This window comes from Hordeum vulgare, chromosome 3H, assembly GCF_904849725.1.
Source record: "Hordeum vulgare subsp. vulgare chromosome 3H, MorexV3_pseudomolecules_assembly, whole genome shotgun sequence".
Taxonomy (NCBI): domain Eukaryota; kingdom Viridiplantae; phylum Streptophyta; class Magnoliopsida; order Poales; family Poaceae; genus Hordeum; species Hordeum vulgare.
Window position 1 is genome coordinate 12,371,008 of NC_058520.1, and position 19,094 is coordinate 12,390,101.

Here is a 19,094-nt window from a genome sequence, read left to right on the forward strand (position 1 = left end):
TAGAAAACCAACAGAAAAACCAACACATAAACACACACCAAAAACCGCACATAAAGTTCGAAAAACGGTCTAAACCAAGTGAACGTGACCAAACTTGTGTACTCCTGCAATGCAATTGCCCTGACCTTCAAGGGGAGTTTAGACCACCTGGAATGCTGCAGGACTATTTGATCTAAATTCCACTCAGCAGAATGTGTAGAGTTGGTCTGCACAAAAGCCTTGAAAGGGTGCATATGTTGGGCCTTGGCTGCTCAACATAGTATCAACATAAACAAACATGACAGGAACACAACTGCACAACTATCTTTGATCACATCCAAGATATAGCAGACGGATAACTTCAGTTGGGTCTAAGAACAAACCCCTCTTTCATGTATTTTTTTTTTTGTTGTCAGTCGAGAAAGCAGTTACACACAGTCAGTTGGGAGAACAGGCTCCACATGCATCCAGGCAATTCAAAAAATATTACAACCTTCAAGCATACCAAAATTTCGCGGCAGAAACACTTGCAGCCGATTATATCCAAAGGCATACAAACTAAAAGATGATTTTACCAACTTACAACCTATGTCCCCTTTTGCGCCCCCTTTTACTATTCTGGAAGGGGGCTTTTCGAGTGCATCAGCACCTTCCAGGGGAATACTGTCTGAGGGTACCACCAATCATTTTCTTCTTGCTTGAGATTAATATATCAGGATATCAACATCCAATGGTTGATAGGCAACTCGCGGCGCGAAGGAAAATGTGTTGCCCTTATTTGTTAGTACGTACCAGTATCTTTTTCACGATCTAAGTCGCATCGCATTTGCTGTAAAGAACAGCCACCAGATTGTGGTGGTAAGTGTACAACAGCCAAAAGGGCAAGAAACGTGCTCCAGTGGAACTCAGAAGTTTGTTAAGATTTTATCTTTGGACATACCATCAGCAATAAGAGCTCTAGTAATTTCCTGCAAATATTTAACATAGACGAAGATGAGCCTATGAGTATAGAAACAAGCCACCAATTTCAGAAGTAGAGAAATGGAGTACTACTCTTCAATGGCAACAGTCGGCAATAATACAGGCTTCAGTTTCAAAGCTGTCTTTAATTCTTACTCTATTTGTACGGTCAATTGCTACGTCTGGGCAGAAAATTTGTACTGGTACTCTGTTAGCCTATGAATGTGGCCTCAAAGATAAGAGTATTATTAACAACAAATCCAGAGCAGTAAGGATATGGCCCACAAAAGGCAATGGCACACTGGTGTCTATATTTTATAAGTAGGTTCATCTTGAGAAAGTTTAAACTGACCACAAAGTTGCCAGAAGGGTATGTTTATGATGTACGGATGTCTAAATAACAGAACACATGCAACATCTAACGCACAGAAAGCATTGAGACAATTGAACGAAGATCAGTTTGACTTGTATCATTAGCTACAAAAGTTAGAAATGAGAATATATACCTCAGTCATCTGTTTATGTCCACACAAAATCGCTCCCGTCGATGATGGATTTATAACCTTCTTTTCCCTTGAAAAGGCATTCTGAAAATGCAAAATAAATAAGAATACAAGGGAACCTGGTGAGCTAAGAACAGCCAAAAAGGAAAAATGGTAACGGTACCTGAACATAGCCTCGCTGACCAGTCCATTGATCATCTGGTCTAGAGAGAACAGGTATAATTTGTATTCCTCTCGATTCCCAGTCACTGAACCTTTCCTGTAAGAGCAAGTCTCCAGCCGTTACATAAAGAAGATTGTACTTGTAAAATGTAACTTTAGACTAACATCTACCTGATAAGCCATCCTTTGAAGGTTTCTAACCCCGTAAAAGAGGCTTACATCAATCTTCTCACTTTCGCCAAAACCTGACTCAATGAGTGACCGGATTGGACTGCGACACAGAAATATAAAAATGATGATGATGTGAGCAGACTTACATACAACAATGAAATATATCTTCTCAAAATGCACTTTCAACATCACTGATACATTTGACATGGCAATAATGTTGCTTAATCTGAGGGTGGATTGGTGTGTTGACATGGATGCAACATATGTAGAGAGCAGAAGGCTGGACCCGTGACGCTGCGCATCACCAATGGAGATGAAGAACCTCATGCTGATATCGGTGAACGAATACTTTAGTGATTTAGTGTTGATTTGGACTGGTCTGTTTTGTTCTCGTTTGAAGTTGGTTTTGGGATCATGTGTCGATTCATGGGCAGCAGCTCTAAGTGCTGTCTGTATATAGGAAGTGTGATGCAGCTGTTTACACTTTTCGGGCCAGCTATAGAGCGGCCTTTAAACCTCTAGTTTAGCTTAGCTTTTGCACTGGATGCTGCTATTTGTTCCATTATCAGTGATAATGGAATCGGACCAAGGATAGCTTGGGAAAAATGTGGAGAGCAGAATTCTAGATGTACCAACATCCCAACTCAACAAATTAGGTAAAACTATCCATGTATGCTCATCCAGTCAAAGTGCCAGGAAATTCCAGGAGAGGTCATCACCAATCAACTACAGAGTACACGGCATGGGAAATGTGGCAGTCTAAAACAGATTCTGCGGTTACCAAGCATCCCAATCATCATATTAAGAATTGCAATCTAGAACAATTGGGGTGTATCTCGCAATATAATTGACGCGGGCTTGTCAGATTCCGTTGATCGGTAGAAGCCAACGAATAAATGTACAGAGCAGAAGCAGAGGGGCAGTTAGTTAGTGAGGCACCCACCTGATCCCGGATCCGGTGGCGAAGACGAGGACGTCGCGGGCGTGGGCGATCCTGCGGACCTCGAACCCTTGGCCGACGACGCTGCCCCCAACGGGGACGAGGTCGCCGGGGCGGAGGTCGCAGAGGCGCGCGGAGGGGGTGCCGGGGAGGCGCTTGACGAGGAAGTCGAACGATCTGGGCGGGGACGCGGCGGAGGAGGCCGGGGGAGGGGAGGAGATGGCGAGGAAGATGGGGTAGGGCGCGGATGGGAGGCGGAAGGGGAGGAACTGGCCGGCGGCGACGTGGGAGGCGAGGAGGGGCCCGTGGGCGGAGAGGTCGAGGGAGACGTGGAAGAGGGAGGCGTCGGCCGTGGCCGCCCGCACCGACGCGACGGGCGCCTCCGTCCACTCGGTCGGGGCGGGGGGCGGGGCCGCGAGCGCCGCGGCCGCGTTGGAGAGGACGCGCAGGTGGCGCGGCCGGAGCAGGTGGAGGCGCCGCGGCGGCGACCGGAGGAGCATCGCGGCGGCCGGCCGGTGCGGGGAGGAAGGGGAAGGGGGGTGGGGAGGTGCCGGATCTCGGTGGCCTCCCACCGCGGGGCAGGCGGCGTGGGGGTGTATACGCACGTGCTCATGTTTGCTTTCTCCTCTCCCAAGTCAAGAGGGAGAATTTGTTATTAAAAAAAAAGTCAAGAGGGAGAATTATACTCACCCAAAATAGAAATTGATATATTTTTTTTCTTGGGAAAATGTTTCCATCTGATTGTGCGGTGCACAACACACTTCACGCCGCACACGTGTTTCGCAACATTGGTCGTGTTGTAAGATCGCAACAGAATACGTGTTACGGATCTATAAGTCGTGTGTCGATCATTTATGTAGCCTTGTCTTCTCAAGATGTCTGTTTTTCTTTTGACGTATCTTCTTCCTCTTCCTCCTTCTTTTTTCACCTTTCCATGTCCGCTCGTGATAAATGACCATAGCCGCTCGAGCGCGCACGCCGGAGCTACGTTTCATCCCAATGCTACATCACTTTATGCTTTGTTGTGAGCCATTGTCGTTGGTCAAGCTCCATGGCCCTTCCATTGCCAGTCATGATCATCTCGTAGGCAACACCGCACGTCCCTTCCCCAACCAGAACGAGCTCCTACTCAAGGTCATGATGTGAGGGGCACATCGTCGTGGATATGATCGACAATCGATGCCTCCATCGAGCTTTTGTGATCACGTAGGGGGATCTGTATGGACCACCAATATGGGTGCTAAAACCGGCGGGTCTTGGATAGGAGGTCCCGAGCTGGTGATCTTAGCTAGATGGTTACCTCCGCCTCAGATCTGCTTGAAAATCAATGTAGATGGAGCAGTTGCTAGACAGGAAAAAAAAAGAACAGTTGCAGCAGTCTGTCGAGACAATCAGGGTTCTTTTCTTGGGTCGTCTGTGGTGGTGGTCCAGGGAGTAACGGATTCGGTGGTGCTTGAGACACTGGCTTGGAGAGAGGCTCTAGCTCTTGTAAAAGACCTTAACATACAAAGTTTTTTAGTCGCTTCGACTGTTAAGAAGTCGTCAATGATATTACCAAGGGAACGGGAGGACCCCATGGGACCATTATTCATGAAATAGTAGGGCGTAGTAGTATTTTTCAGACGTGTTTTTTTACTCATGAATGTAGAAATTTTAAGCATGAGGTTCATAAACTTGCTAAGTTCTCTTGTAATGTAGGCTAGGTCGACACTTATGGTTGGATAATCCCCATGACCGAACTTTCTCTGGAATAAAGCTTGGCGAGTTTTTCTAAAAAAAACTACTAGATATAGAAAGTTTGTCTAGGTCTCAGTCGACTGAGACTTTGGTCAAGTAGTGTAATATGCAAGAAGAAAAAAACTGAAAAAATAATATCTACACGAATCTCAATGCAAAATCAACGGATTAAAGTATCGATTAAGACTTGACGACAGTCGACTGATTTTTAACAAAGCCGATAGAAATATAGATTGCCCTTTCCCCTCCCTCGTCCCAGCCGCCATCAGCAGACGGACCTTCCTCGATGGAGCATTGTTAGATCCGCCCCCTTGCCCTGCACAATCCGTACGTCAACCAAGGCCGGCCACCCTGCGTGGTTCCTCGCTGCCGCGGAAGGCTTCGCCGGCGACCGGTCCAACGAGAGGTCCTGAGCATCAAGGCGTCCTTTGCCCCCCAACCACCAGCCTCAACCATCCAAGCTGTGGGTGCACTGCCCGGAGGCCGTGCACGTCGGCACCCCCTGTCTCCTCTGCATCGCCGGCGACCTGATCCTCTTCCGGGTCGACAATCTCCGATCGTGTCCCAGACAGCCGTTTCTCGACGCGGCCGGATGGATTGCGACTATCTCATCTACCATGCTGACCCCCGGTTTGCGAGTGCTCAGCTTCGAAGACACTGAGGTTGGTCTTCTTCCCCGTGGTCTCCACCACTACACCATCGCTGCGCTGGTTCCTTGTCCTCTCTGCAGCTTCCACAAGTTCGAGCTCTCCGAGACATCCAGCTGGACCTCCATGGTGCTTCGATTGCGTCATCCCCACTAACACGGATCTTTTCTACTGTACTACCATAGTACTTCCAGCGTCATCGAAATCGGTGGTAAATAAGGCACCATGGGCTGGGTCGATCTCTGGCGAGGCATCCTGCTCTGCGATGTGCTGCGTGAGAAGCCAACTCTCAGAGGAATAACCGTTGCCGCTGCCGATGGAACAGATCATCCGCGGTGATCGTTTAGGCCGTGCAATGGATTGCCGAGGCATTGCCTTCATCAATGGCTGTCTCAAGTTTGTTCAACTGGACATCAGCGCAAGTTACCACATGGACATCATGGACCCGGAAACAGGGCATCCAACTTTGCTGCTATGGATTTTATGGTGAGTTCGGCACATCAAGCCCTCTATCGAGCCCCTATCATACATTGGCTCAAGCCATTGTGGAAGGCCCCTCTTCCTCTCAAGATCAAAATCTTTGTGTGGCAGTTACTCCGCAATTGCCTTCCCTCGGGGATAGAGGTGCGCATATGTCGGGTGATGACATGGGCCTCTTATGCGTGATCCCGGAGTCAACGACCCACATTATTTTTTACTTGCATGGCGGCAAGGGCCATGTGGGAATTCTTACGCCAGGCCCTGGGACCCGACTGGGAGGCCCAGGACCTCACAGAGTTCCTACAAACCAAAGACCATCACACTAGGTAGCGCCGACACCTGTTCTAGCTCATCTTTGCTGCTAGGGGTGGACACGGTCCGGTCCGGTCCGGTCCCGGTCCGAACCGACGTTTGGACCGGCCGCCGGCGGTCCGGTCCGGATCGGACTGAGCAGGTTGGCGGTCCTCTTTTCAGGGACCGCACCGGCGAGGCAAAAGCCCGGGCCGGACCGGCCAGCAGCGACGGCGAGGTGGTGACCATGGCATCGGCTATCGAAGGCTCTAGGCCGTAATCGGAAGCGGGGACAGAGGGAATAGGTGCGCGCACTCATGTAGAGCTCGATACCGAGGTCGGGGAGGCCGGAGAAGCAGCAACGGCGAAGGAATCGACGACGAACGACGACGGCCGGAGCTGGAGATGGAGCAAGATCCCGACTGATTCGTGGCGAATTCGATCGATTTGTTTCTCCTCGCCTCTTGTTAGTAGGCATAAGAGTCCGCTTACCTTCTCTCTCCTTCAACTAAGCAAAAAATATACTACTTTATTTCTTATAGCCAGCTGACTCAACTCTATTGTACTTACTCTTAGTCTATGTTTACTTTTTTTGCAACTCAAGCCTTGTGTAATATATATGTCCCTTGGACCTTCAATAAAGATAAGTTACTTTTCTAACATGGTATCTATAAAACGGGACAAAAACCTATTTCGTGACACTTCCCTAAAAACATTAAATAGATACAGAAGGTCTCACCACCAATAGGACCCACACCGATCAAAAGCATGGGGAATCTTGTTAGTACACATCAGATTAGGTGCACACATGACATCTCGGCCTTGTTGTAAAATTTGTGCAATTGTTTGAGCAGCAAACCTTGGTTCTGCACCTTAAGGTTTATCACACCCAAACCGCCCCTATCCTTAGGTCGACAGACTAAATCCCACGCCGCAAGCGAGTTCCTTTTGATACCATCATTCGATTTTTTCTACCATAGGCAGCATCTTTGTAACTTGTGTGGGCAAACTCGATTTACCTCTTGGATAGTTCTTGTTGTGCGTTTTGAATCATATGTTCCATGAAAATTTTGTTATTCAAGATGTGATCGTTACTCTAAAATTGGAATGAAGACAAGGGTTTAAGATTTCTACTTGGCTAAGCTCTTAACACAAGTAAGCGAAATTGATCATATACCATTATTTGAAAGATTAACTTACACAAAGAGAGAGAGAGGTAGGGAAGGAGAGAGAAAGAGATGTATCTATGTGTACTAATTTTTTTGCTTGTTCATTTCTGTCTTAGATGTCAGTTGTCTTTAATTCATGTACATAGAAGTAATGTGTTATGATTAAACACCATTTATCCATGTCGTCAAACATAATCAAAATTTAAAGTGTGGGTGTGGAAGATGTGACGATTTGAGTCGGATGCTCCATTATTAATGATGGTTAGCTTTGAAGAAGAAGACAAAGAAGCGGCATGAGGAGGAGGGAGAGAGCGACATACCCCGAGAAAACAACAATTGTTCTTGATGTGAAGGAGGAGACACTTACCCAAAAATACGACAATTTCACTTGATGTACATAAAAATGCTAACGATATATATTAGACACAATTGATTTTGAACCACTAGACTAAGTATGTCCATGGGCAATTATTTAGAAACATCTATACATGTGAAATTTGATACATATATTCATAGGTGTAGTTGGAAAAAAATTATAAGCTCATGACAACGCAAGGACATTCTACTAGTTGTATATAAAATTCGTGCCTTTTTCTTGATAGAATAACTTTTTATTTAATTTGTTATTGTCATATCTGGTGATACAGCGGCACTGATTTGTCGTGCATGGCCAATAACTCTAGACTTACGAACAAAGCTCGTTGGATCACATTACAAGATCTCATACAGTTCCACGCGCGGCACAATTCTTGGAGGCAGCTTCACCAATCATCATCTTCTCCGTCCCCCGTGCCGGCGGCCGGGGCCTGCAGCTGGACGAAGTCCTCCTTGCCGAGGCACGACTCCGGGAGGACGTCCCCGGCGTGCTTCCCGAACGCCTGGTAGCAGTAGGCGGACGTGCTCCCCCCGCCGGCCGCCTTCAGGCTCACCCCGTCCAGATACAGGCGCCTGCACGGCATGGCGTCGCTGCACGCGAACGTCACCGCCCGCTCCGTCGCCGACGTGCCGGCGATGTCGATGTACTTGATCCTATCCACCGCCGCCGCGCTCCCGTTCTGCACGGCAATCCCAACACAAATTCAGAGATCGTGCACGGTGTTAATTATATCGTGAAATGCATCGTCGGACTCAGACAAGGCGACCGGCCGGCGAGCTGATCGTACCGGGGTTCCACGGCGAGTTCCCCGGTTGGAGGCGGAGCGGTTCTGGTCGATGCTGATGGGGTTGGCCACGTTCCTCATCATGACGTGCTCGAACTTCACCTTGCGCACGAAGCCGCGGCCGTTCTGAATGAATTAATGAAAGCCAAAACCACAGCACGAAAGATGACGATGATGAAAAAGAAAACGATGTCACTCACACCTCACATAACATCTTTTATGAAAGGAAATGGTGCTATTACCTCGTAGATGCTTAGGCCGTTCTTGGTGTTGGCGATGAACATAGTGTCCGTCTTGATCTTGTGTATCCTGTGATCACTTTGGTTCTGGCTCAAGCCCCCAATGCTGACCATGGAGAAGAAGATGAAACATTCAGATTAAGATTTGACGAAGGTTTCGTCTATATACATCCATTTCAACGACAGGTAATATGGATCGGACAAAGTATTATTCGTTAAGATTGCACGTTAATTACCTTATGCCGAGGCCAGGTCCGCACGAGATGGCTTTCAGCTTGATATCCGAGGAGTCGCCCACGATCGACACGCAGTCACCACCTAATATAAAAACGACAGGCAAACAGTTAGAAACGCCAGCAAAATTTCGCCTGCCAGAAGAAATTTTGGTTGACAACCAATGCAACGTACGTACCTACGGAGAAGAGATCGTGCTTGATGTGCACGTCGGTGGAGCCGGCGACGAGGACGCCGACGGTGGCGGGGCTGTGCTCCGGCGAGGTCACCCTGAGGTAGCTGGCCTCGACGCCGTGGCAGCGGGTGAAGGCCAGGTGCTGCCGCTGGGCGTTCTGCACCGTGATGCCCTTCACGCTGACGTCCCGGCAGTCCTCGAAGTGGAGCGCCATGGGTGCGACCTCGTGCTGGCGGTGCGAGGTGCAGTTCTCGTCCTCGCAGGTCCCCGCCCACCATTGCTGGCCCCGCCCGTCGACGATGCCGCCGCCGCTCAGCGACAGGTCGCCCACGCCCCGGAAGTGGAGCCACCTGCCCTGGTCGCCGTCCGACCACTCTTCCGGGCTCTCCGGCGCGATGATGTTCCCCGAAATCTGACGACGCACACATTACTATTAGGTTGGAGTAATTAATAGCTGTGAGTCTGTGACTGATGTGGTAGAGGAGTAGGAGGAGGGAGGAAGAAGAAGAAGAATACCAGGAGGTTGATCTCGTCGCGGCAGGGGCCGGCGAGCGTGACGGGCCAGATCTGGTAGGACTTGCCGACGGGGACGTTGAGGTAGGTGTGTCCGCCGGTGGCGCACGCCGCCTTCCACGCGTCGACCAATGCCTGATGAAGAAACAAAAGAGAGGGTCAAGCCTCAAGGGAACGCCCCCGTGCCGGTGCCGCCGCCCGACATGGCTCGCGACATGGCGTACGTACGTGGGTGTCGTTGGCAATGCCGTCCCCGACGGCGCCGAAGTCGTCGAGCGAGAGCAGCACGTGGGCCTCGACGGCGCCCGGCAGCAGGAGGGCCGCGGCGGCGCCGGCGAGAGCCGCCAGCAGGAGCGTCGTCCTTGCACGAAGCGCCATGCAGGCAGGTCAGCTAGCTACCTCGCTCGGCGTGGCTGCCACTGCTCAGCCACGGCGCGAGTTCACAGTCGGGTGAGTGTGCGGCAACGCCGGCGGGGGGATGATAAAGGGGCACGGCAAGCACGGCGCTGCACGATCGAGCACGAAAGCGAAGCAAGATGCGGATCTGCGCGCGGGTGGAGGGATCGGGCATCTCATGTCTCGCCGGTGCACGATCGACCTGCAACCTTGCATTTGCCTGAGCCTGAACCACGTGCTGGTGGCTTCTCTCCTGGCGATCTGTTTGACTTTGTGGATAGACGATCTTGGCATTAAACCGCAGCTGGATACTCAGCTTCCATGATAATGTGATGAAGGAGAAGAAGAAGCACGATCTAGCCATGCGTTTGGGCATCATGCATGCATGATCCACGGATCATGCAACGGGCTCTTCGTTTTTGTTTGTTTATTATTAGTGGCCGGGAGACCTTAATTAGGCCACCCACCCTCAATGCACACTGTCATATCATAAGAGCATCTCCAACAGGCGCGCTTCGCGCCGCGCCTAAAAAACAAGTTTGCAGCGCGTTGGACGACTGGTTTTACGCGTCGCGCAGCGCTGGCTCCAGCAGCCGCGCTGGTTTGCAGCGCGCGCGCTCCGCTCCAGCAGAGCGCACAATTTTTTTTAATAAATAAATTGCATTTAAATAAAAAAGATACAAAGTTATTTTACATAGATAGCAACTAGACAGGTAGTTCGAAAACATAGATAGATAGTTCGGTGCTAGATAGTTCGATAAAAAAAAATAATCCTAGTCGCTCCAGTCATCTGCACCACCATCGTCGTCGGTGTCGTCGGAGGTTGACAGCCAAATGTCAAACCATCGTTCATCTTCTTCAGTGAAGAAGGAACTCCCGCCTGCATTGACGAGGTCGGCCTGCGCACACGCCAAAGCCTTCCGACGACGTCTATCCAACCGCTCCTCGTGGCGCCGGCGCGTGTCCTCCTCGCGACGCCGTTCCCAGTACTCCTGCTCGTAGGCGACGTCTTCCGGGTGGCGCCGGCGCCACTCCGCCATGACCCGCTCGTCCTCCTGGGCGACGAGGAGGCGGCGCTGCATCGCAGCGTGCTCCGCACGGTCTTGTGCAGAGTTAAGACGAGGCGGCGGGCCAGGTCTAATGCCTGCTGGAGCGTGCGGACGTCGGGGAAGTTCATCTGCAGTCGCGGCCTGCCTAGGTGCCACGCCGCCGCGTCGAACGCGCGGGCGGCCTCGTGCGCCGTGTCGTACGTGTCGAGGCTCAGTCGGAGATCGCCGGAGCGTATCTCGGCGTAGAACCCGCCGTTGGGGCGCTGGCGAACGCCGCGATAGCCCGACGCAGACCGGCGGCGCGGCGGCATGGTGGCTCGTCGGCGGCGGCGGCGACGCGAGAAGGGAGAGAGAGCGCGGCGTGAGAGGCAGGGAGAACGCGGCGGCGGCGCGAGCGGCAGAGGAGGAGAGAAGAGAGAACGCGGCGCGAGAGGCAGGGCAGCGCGGTGCCTTTTATGGCGCGCGCGGGACGCGGCGCCGCAAAAATGGCGCGCGGGCTGCCGCCTTTTCGCGCGCGTGGTTTTCCCGCCGCCGCTGGAGCGCGCATTTCAGTCCCGCGCGCGGTAAGCTGGCGTTTTTAGCGCGCGCGGGGCTTTTTGCGCGCCTGTTGGAGATGCTCTAAGTACTCGCATGAACAGTGAAGAAAATGAGTAGTAGGAATATATGATAGTGTCAAAATGTTTTATATTATGGGACGGAGGGAGTAGATTTCTACACACAAAGCTAACACAGTGTGTAGCACATTTAATAATACACGCATGAACAGTGAAGAAAATGAATCGAAGCAATCTGGATTTTTTGACACATAGGTTTACCCAACCGGATTTGCTTTTTCTAGCAAAACCAAATCGGATTTGCTAAGTCTCATCTAGATGAGATTATTAGCGATGTCATATCTAAGACATAGTCATAACTTTGTCCATCCTGCACAAGAACGCCTCCTTAGTGCCATTAGAGAGGGTTAACATAAGGGAACGCCCCCGTGCCATCCGAGATGGCTCGCGACATCTCCTACATGGGTGTCATCAGGGGGGTGACGGCCCCAGCGAGAGCCACTAGCAGGAGCGTCATCCTTGCACGAAGCGCCATGTAGGCATGTCAGACAAGCTACCACAATGTGTAGCACATCTAGTAATAGAGCATATAGATGGTTCTGTCACGAGGACGATGTTTTGACACCCTACTCCCATGGATGGACAGTAAATCAAAATCATATGGATTTTTTCATTGGGTTTGCTAAAGCTCATCTAGATGAGATTTAGCAGTGTCACATCCAAGTCCATAGTCATTGGACCAACTTTGTTGTATGATTTGTGCAATGTTTTAATACATGATAACAAAATCATCATTTTTTGTACATGGTCAATATTTTTTCTATATATTTTTAACAATTTTCAAATCCTTGATTAACATTTTCAAATATTGTTCAACATTTTATTACATTTTTATATACATTATCAATGTTTTTTTCATCATGTTAATACGTGGTCAATATTTTTTCTATACACATTTAACATTTTCACTTAATAAACATTTTTCAAACACTTGTTCAAAAATAAAGCTTGATTAACATTTTTTAAATACATGATCAAGCTGTTTCACACACATTTTATTTTATTTGTATACATTTTTCGTATACATGATAAATATTTTATCTATACTCATGTAACATTTTTCAAATGCTTGGTCAACATTTTAAAAAAAATATGTAGAGTGAGTTTTTTCATTTATTTATTATAAATATTTCAATTTTAAACGAGAGAAAAAAAGCAAAAAAATATAAACAACAGAGCAAAAAGCGAGTCACCTGTTCCCGCGCGCCTGGGCTGGCCCAACTTGCGCACCCTTCAGCCGGTTTAAGGGCCCGTTGGCCAGGTCTGGTTAAACCCTCCTCTGCTTCTGTCTCCCTCCCCAACTCCCCAACTCGGCGACTCCAATGGCGCCGCCGCCGCCGCCGCCGCCGCAGACGCCGACGCCGGTGATAGCGCGGGAGGCGTGGGAGGGCTGCAGCGTGCTCCTCGACATCAACGACGGCGACCGCCTCGCCTTCTTCCGCCTCACCCCCGCCGCGTCCGTACCCTCCCCTCCCCTCCCCTCTTTACCTTCCTGCTCCGAAACCCTAGCTGGCGCGGCCGGGCTAACAAACATCTCTCCGTTGTGCGGTGGCGCAGGACGGTGAAGATAGGGGACAAGAGCTGCTCGCTGCAGCCGCTGCTCGGCCGCCCCTTCGGCTCCCTCTTCCGCGTCGGGCCCTCCGGCCTCGTCCCCTGCGCCGCCACCGACGCGCCGTCTCAAGGCAAGCAAGCATGAGAATGTTCTTTCCTCCGGCCCATTAATGTGCTCTGTAAAACAAAATTCTGCTAATTTTATCTTAGCAATAACAGTGGCTGGCATTGGTATATACAGATGATAAGCAGCGAGACGGCGGCGCCGACGGCCAGGCGCAGGACGAGACCAGGGACAATAGGTCCCTGGTTGACAATAACACGGCGCAGACGCTGTCGAGCGAGGACATCGAGGCGATGAAGCGGTGAGGGTTCGACCGTGATCCACTGTGTCCTGGTTGAGTAGGATGCGTATTTGTCTGATCCGTGTTTTAATAGGGAGGGCGCGAGCGGCGACGCGATTGTGGAGGCTTTGATAGCGAATAGCTCCACATTTGGAAATAAGACCGTGTTCTCACAGGTTAGCATCAGACTACCTGTTACTGTCTAGTTTGATTCCTTGCTGTTCTGGAGGATGCTGAGGGATGATTTAGTTCAACCGTTTTGGTTGCAGGAGAAATACAAACTGAAGAAACAAAAGAAATATGCACCTAAAGTGCTTTTGCGACGCCCCTCTGCCAGAAGGTATATCCTGTGCTGCCCTTTTTGCAGCAGGACAAATGTCACATATCTTTTGAAAGTGTATACTATCAAACTTGTGGTGCTGTACAGTATGACAATCACATATGTAGTTGTTCGTTTTGAATACAAAGATAATCTTCGGATTTGCTCTTTCTAGTGGATGGGGCTGGGTAATATTCGTGCTGTTCTTTTGAATATTCGTGTATCCTCTGTTTAATTAGAAAGTGGTGGTATAGGGTGTTCACAACAAGAAATAACTTGTCACATTATAAAATTCGCAGTGCAAATTAATTTTTTAGGTTTGTTGGGTGGGGCTGGGTAAGTTTTGTTTTCTCTTAATAGAACATGTCAGTTTTCCAGCTTTTGGTTTGAAAGATTACCGAGTGAACTGGATTCAACTTAGCTATCTGGAAAGTTGGTGTAATTTTGAAATAATTCTGTTGTAACTCATATTTGCAAAGTGCTTGGCACTTGAAAAGATAATTGCCTTTTTTATTTCGCTCATTAGACCTAGTGCAAAATTATCTAATATTGTTGTTCCCTTTTATGCTACAGCATTTGTGAGACATATTTCAAGAAGTACCCAGCTCGAATAGGGTAATTATTATTTCCCTTTCATTACTTGCTAGAGCTAATCTATTTTTGTCCTTATCATCATCATAGTAAATTTCTTGATCTTGTTGTCTAGAAACAACAGAAGTGCATAGCTATAGCACTTAGTTAATGCTGTCTTTTCTGTGTTCCCCAGGTTTATGCGAGTTGATGCGCTCTCCCTCTTGTTGTCTATGGCAAATGTTGGTGCATATTCAGATGTGCTTGCCGTTGATATGGTGGGGGGTTTAATTGTTGGAGCTGTAGCTGAACGCTTAGGAGGTGAATTATGCTTTCTCTTGTGACACTGGATATTATTTGGTGTTAACCAATCGAATGGAATTTAGTTTGATTGAGATTGTGCTCCATTTAATATGTTTTGTCAAAAGACACTATTTTAACCTAGCTGTTTGTTGAAAAATCACCCTGATTTCAGTGGAAAGCTGTTACATATCAATCTTTTACTTGGTATATGTGCAATAGAAAATGTTATGGCATGTAATCACTAATTCTCACAAGTCGTGCTTGTTTCCACCAAACTGCAATATACCTCTACGAATATAAAAGCTATAGACTGATCTGCCACTGCCAGCTCGAGGTGTTTGTAAATATTTGTAAATGTGTAAAGTAAACCTGATTCTTGTGTTTGTGCATTGCCATTTTGATGCATATGTTAGTTACACTCATTATTGATTGTCTCTGTTATTTCTATTATAGGCACGGGATATGTTTGCAGCACATATCTTGGATCAGCGCCCAGCTCCATAGATATAATAAGAATGTATAATTTGAGCAGCGACATGGCCAGCAGGTAAATCTACTTTTTGGCACTACATGGCTTCTCATTTACAGAGGGTTCTCATTTAAGGAGATACTCCTTTGTTAGAGAACCTTCGGAATACAACCAGGAGCATAGTGCCATACATTAATCTGTAACACTACAGTGTATCCTTAACTGGCCATAAGAGCATACTAAGAATGTTGGCAATTACATTATCTACGATTTCATATAATATATGCAGTACCATTTTACCATTTTCTATTATGTCTGAATTGACATCTAGTACTTTATCCCTATGTAATGGAACTGTATGAAGCAGTTGAAATTATAATTGAAGTAGCAAGTGTCCAATACTTCAATATATAATTCATATAATGCTCAAGAGTTGAAATTATAATTTCATAAACACTCCATTCAGGATTTTCCAGGCACCACTTGGTGACCTCTTCTCCTTGCAAAGTTCTGGTGACCTTTGCTCCTTGCAAAGTTCTGGCGATGCTCCTTCAGTCCTCAGTGGTAGCATTCAAGGCGATGTGGTCGAAACTGCTGCTGTACCAGATGAGGCTCTTCAGTTGTCCCCGGCAAAACCAGTTGATACAGCAGTATCAGATGGGAATGCGCAGTCAACAACAGCGCAGCCAATTGATATAGAGGTCCCTGAGCCTGCAACGGATGAGCACCTTAATCAAGGTGACATTTCTATGTTGGGTAAGCAGCGATCAAGCTAATATGAAGAACTTTCCACAAAAACGCAGTGTTCCAACTGTTGATGCTATATTGATCTGCAGATTGCAAAGGAAGTAATGGCAATTCAATAGCTCCCAAAGCGCCGAGAGCAGGAAAAGCACCCTCACCAGAGAGGATGAAGTATTGGGGAAAACATGGGTTTAGCAGGTAACGCGAAATATACTCCATCAGTAGAAGACAACTGCAGTATGCGGCTAAATATTTGCATTGATATACTGATTTTATGTCAACACAGTTTGATTGTTGCTGCTCCGGGCCATGAGGTAGAAAGTGTGGTTGCCGATTTGCTTCCACTCCTGTCTTACTCGGCCCCATTTGCTATCTATCACCAATATCTTCAGGTAAATCATAATCCTTTACAGTTGACACACAAGCATGACAGTTCTTACTTAAATGTAGCTTACGGCATTTCTGCAGAGAGCTTACCTTTCTAGGTTGAATTTTATTTAAAAATTATTATCCTGTTGCTTGCCTAAAACCATCAACTTACGTGTTAAATTGACTGTGTTGTTTCATCCTTATTTCTGTTTGCTCCTTTTGCAAAGTGTGGTTTTGCTGTTACTTATCTTTTGTTTTCTGGGATCTACATGCAGCCTCTTGCGACATGCATGCATAGTTTGCAAGTGTCGAAAATGGCAATTGGGTTACAGATTACTGAACCCTGGCTCCGAGAGTATCAGGTCAGTACATTAGCAATGATGATGTTACACCGGAAATAATTATACTTCAGAGTTTTGTTTGAGTTATTACCTTGCTTGTCTTTTATAAGCCTGATTAATGTGTCGTGCCAGTAATAAGGAATATAAGAAACCTATCTGAAGCCTAAACTTCGAAAATGTGGCTGTTAACTGTGCAATTTTGGGAGCCGTTCTACTTAAATACTAATAAACTGATGAGCATTATGATGTGAGGAACATACTCAATACTAATAATCGAATGCACAGATTTTTATTGCATGTTGGTTTGACACACAAGGTCGGTCTGCTATCACCTGAGGCCTATTAGTCATTTAGGCTTGAAATACAACAAAGGATATGTGATTAGTGCTTACTACTTCCGCATGTAAAAAGTTGTGATTCCTTTTCTTTTTTCAATCTTCCTTTCTTTTCTCTGAATGCAGGTCCTTCCATCGCGCACCCACCCACACATGCAGATGAATGCATTTGGTGGTTATATCTTGAGCGGCATCCGGATACACAAGCCTGACCCATCGGAAGCCCGAATGCCAGAGAAGTCATCTTGCGTGACTGGCGTGACGGAGAGCATGCTTGTCTTGTGATTTATAGTTGGTTCATGCAGCTGTAGCTTTTCTTTGCGCTGATATGGTTTGGTCGCGGCTTTTTCTACATGTTGCAGTGTGATACGGCTTGGTCGCGGCTTAGGTCAGAGAAGGACAATATCTATACCTGAAAACAAGTATGCCATCCCTCCCTCCACTGTGGGAAGGAGGTGTAACATATGCCTTCATTAATTTCTCCATGTTGTAACTGTGGTCGATTCTCACCCCAGTTTGATCCATTCACTTTTCTACAAGCAATGGAACATTTTATTACAAAGAGGGGTACACAGCAGGATTATATGCGGCGATCGGAGGAGCATAGGGGAGGAGGAAAGCTGCCGGATCTCGCCGGCCTCCCGCGAGGCAGGCAGCCTTGCTGTATACACATGTGCTTGATTTCTCCTCTCCAAGTCAAGATGGAAAATGCTCCCCAAAATAGAAAACAAATAGAGTGTTTCTTTTCTTGTATTGAATTGAACATATGAAAGCCAAAGGCAGTCACCGATTTTTCTTTTTGATAATTACAATGCACTAACATGGATTTGAACATTTACCATTGGAAAAGAAACGCCCACCTCATAGATTCGCCATTGATTGTTGAAGTGCCTACATAAATTGTTTGGGTTCCTACATTATTCGACGCATCCTATTAACATTTTGAAGCTACAACTGGGTTTCATCTTCCTGCAAAAAAAAAAAGAACAGTTTTTTTTGGCAAAACTACATTAAACATTGTACAAAAAGTTTGCCAATCAGATTTGTGGCTAAATATATGAAGGGCTATCTTAATTCTTACCATGTGGCACATGTGGTGTGAGAGATCAAAACTTGATGAAAGAAAAAGGCTAACTAAATCGTTTTGTTTCTCACTTATTCGAAAGAATCATATTATTCAGTGGATCATGTGAGTATTCTAAGCTACAACTCGTACATTTCATCATAAATCATAGACAAATAGCATCGCGAGAAATGTGTGCCTAGATTTAACGCATTCAGAAACTGCCCTACATACTTGAGATGTGTGTGTCTACAACTTTTTTAATTTTGTTGCGTTTGAATACATGGATACTGGCAGGAGGTTTCTTGCATGTGCTGTTAAGGTATGTTGTTGCCAATTGCATGTGCTGAATTACTGAATTTTTGATGGCACTCCTTAGTTCAAACTGATTTTTTGGCTTAAATAGAGTTCCTTACTATTTAGTTGACGTGTTTGAGTTCACATAGACACTCACGTTGTCGCCGTGAAGTCCATGGTCGTCGTCGCATGCTGGAATGGCCATGGGGAGCGCAAGAATGAAACAGAATCAGGAGAATTGGGGGGTGGGGGGGGGGGGAGGGGGGGTAGACCTAAAAATGTTGTACGAGATGACCATGTGTGACCATCTAACAATGTCCGTCAACGCATGCCATGTCAGCCTGATAGGTGGGTCCTACTTGCCGGTTTGGTTGTTTTCGCGACCAAATTAGAACACCAGTGCTTCGTCTTACAGGTTAGGCGCAATTTCAATGGTTTTTTTGTGTCCTGACACAATTTGATACAAAATCATTATCCTACCACCAGCTGTGATGGTTTGCATAAATAACCTGATAACCAGGCAGATGTAGTGGCGGAAATATAGTTCCAATCCGAGCAGGGTGTAGAGCAGTACTGGACTATGCTAGATTGGGTACCACATTACCCAGGAGGCCGATTTCACTGTTTTTCTTTTTGACATAGTTTAGCCCGATCTGACCTCATTCATGATTTTTTTTTTGGATCTGGTCCTTTTTTTTCTACCGCTATCCGCTGTGGCGGTAGGCATCCACACCCTATCGCCACTCTCTGTGACAGTAGGGGTCGGGTCAATGCAGATAGTGTCATCGGGTCAGCGCGGTCAAACGGCACCGTCTGCATTGACCCGACCCCTAGTGGCGGTAGGGTGTGCATGCCTATCATTACAGCGGGTGGCGGTAGGAAAAAAGGCCAGATCTAATTTTTTTTTCCCGCAAACGGGCCAGATCAGGCTAAAGTTAGCAAAAGGGTTAAAACCGTGAATTTGGCCTAC

At 47.5% G+C, this 19,094-nt stretch overlaps 3 protein-coding genes across 4 annotated transcripts; 1 reads left to right on the forward strand and 2 right to left on the reverse strand.

Moving 5' to 3' along the window:
- Positions 1-339: 339 nt before the first annotated feature.
- LOC123439242 (fruit protein pKIWI502-like) lies at positions 340-3,279 on the reverse strand. The gene is made up of 5 exons (XM_045115980.1): positions 2,719-3,279; positions 1,776-1,875; positions 1,606-1,701; positions 1,446-1,526; positions 340-947 (listed from the first exon to the last, which is right to left on the reverse strand). The coding sequence occupies exons 1-5, from the start codon at positions 3,213-3,215 to the stop codon at positions 885-887; spliced, it is 837 nt and encodes a 278-aa protein (XP_044971915.1). The 5' UTR covers positions 3,216-3,279; the 3' UTR covers positions 340-884.
- A 4,329-nt stretch (positions 3,280-7,608) lies between these two features.
- Positions 7,609-9,814, reverse strand: LOC123439243 (probable polygalacturonase At1g80170). Its single transcript, XM_045115981.1, has 7 exons — positions 9,589-9,814; positions 9,364-9,495; positions 8,851-9,259; positions 8,675-8,756; positions 8,442-8,544; positions 8,203-8,325; positions 7,609-8,094 (listed from the first exon to the last, which is right to left on the reverse strand). The coding sequence occupies exons 1-7, from the start codon at positions 9,736-9,738 to the stop codon at positions 7,801-7,803; spliced, it is 1,293 nt and encodes a 430-aa protein (XP_044971916.1). The 5' UTR covers positions 9,739-9,814; the 3' UTR covers positions 7,609-7,800.
- Positions 9,815-12,716: 2,902 nt separating this feature from the next.
- Positions 12,717-17,613, forward strand: LOC123442524 (tRNA (adenine(58)-N(1))-methyltransferase non-catalytic subunit trm6-like). Of its 2 annotated transcripts, none has more exons than XM_045118591.1 (13): positions 12,717-12,875; positions 12,977-13,101; positions 13,212-13,335; positions 13,409-13,490; positions 13,584-13,654; positions 14,207-14,248; positions 14,400-14,524; positions 14,960-15,053; positions 15,442-15,731; positions 15,812-15,917; positions 16,006-16,111; positions 16,364-16,450; positions 16,891-17,613. In XM_045118591.1, exons 1-13 carry the CDS (start codon positions 12,742-12,744, stop codon positions 17,047-17,049), a joined length of 1,545 nt encoding a protein of 514 aa, XP_044974526.1. In that variant the 5' UTR covers positions 12,717-12,741; the 3' UTR covers positions 17,050-17,613. The 2 variants fall into 2 exon arrangements, with proteins under 2 accessions (XP_044974526.1, XP_044974527.1); XM_045118592.1 differs by having other exon boundaries at positions 15,442-15,713.
- Positions 17,614-19,094: the final 1,481 nt, after the last annotated feature.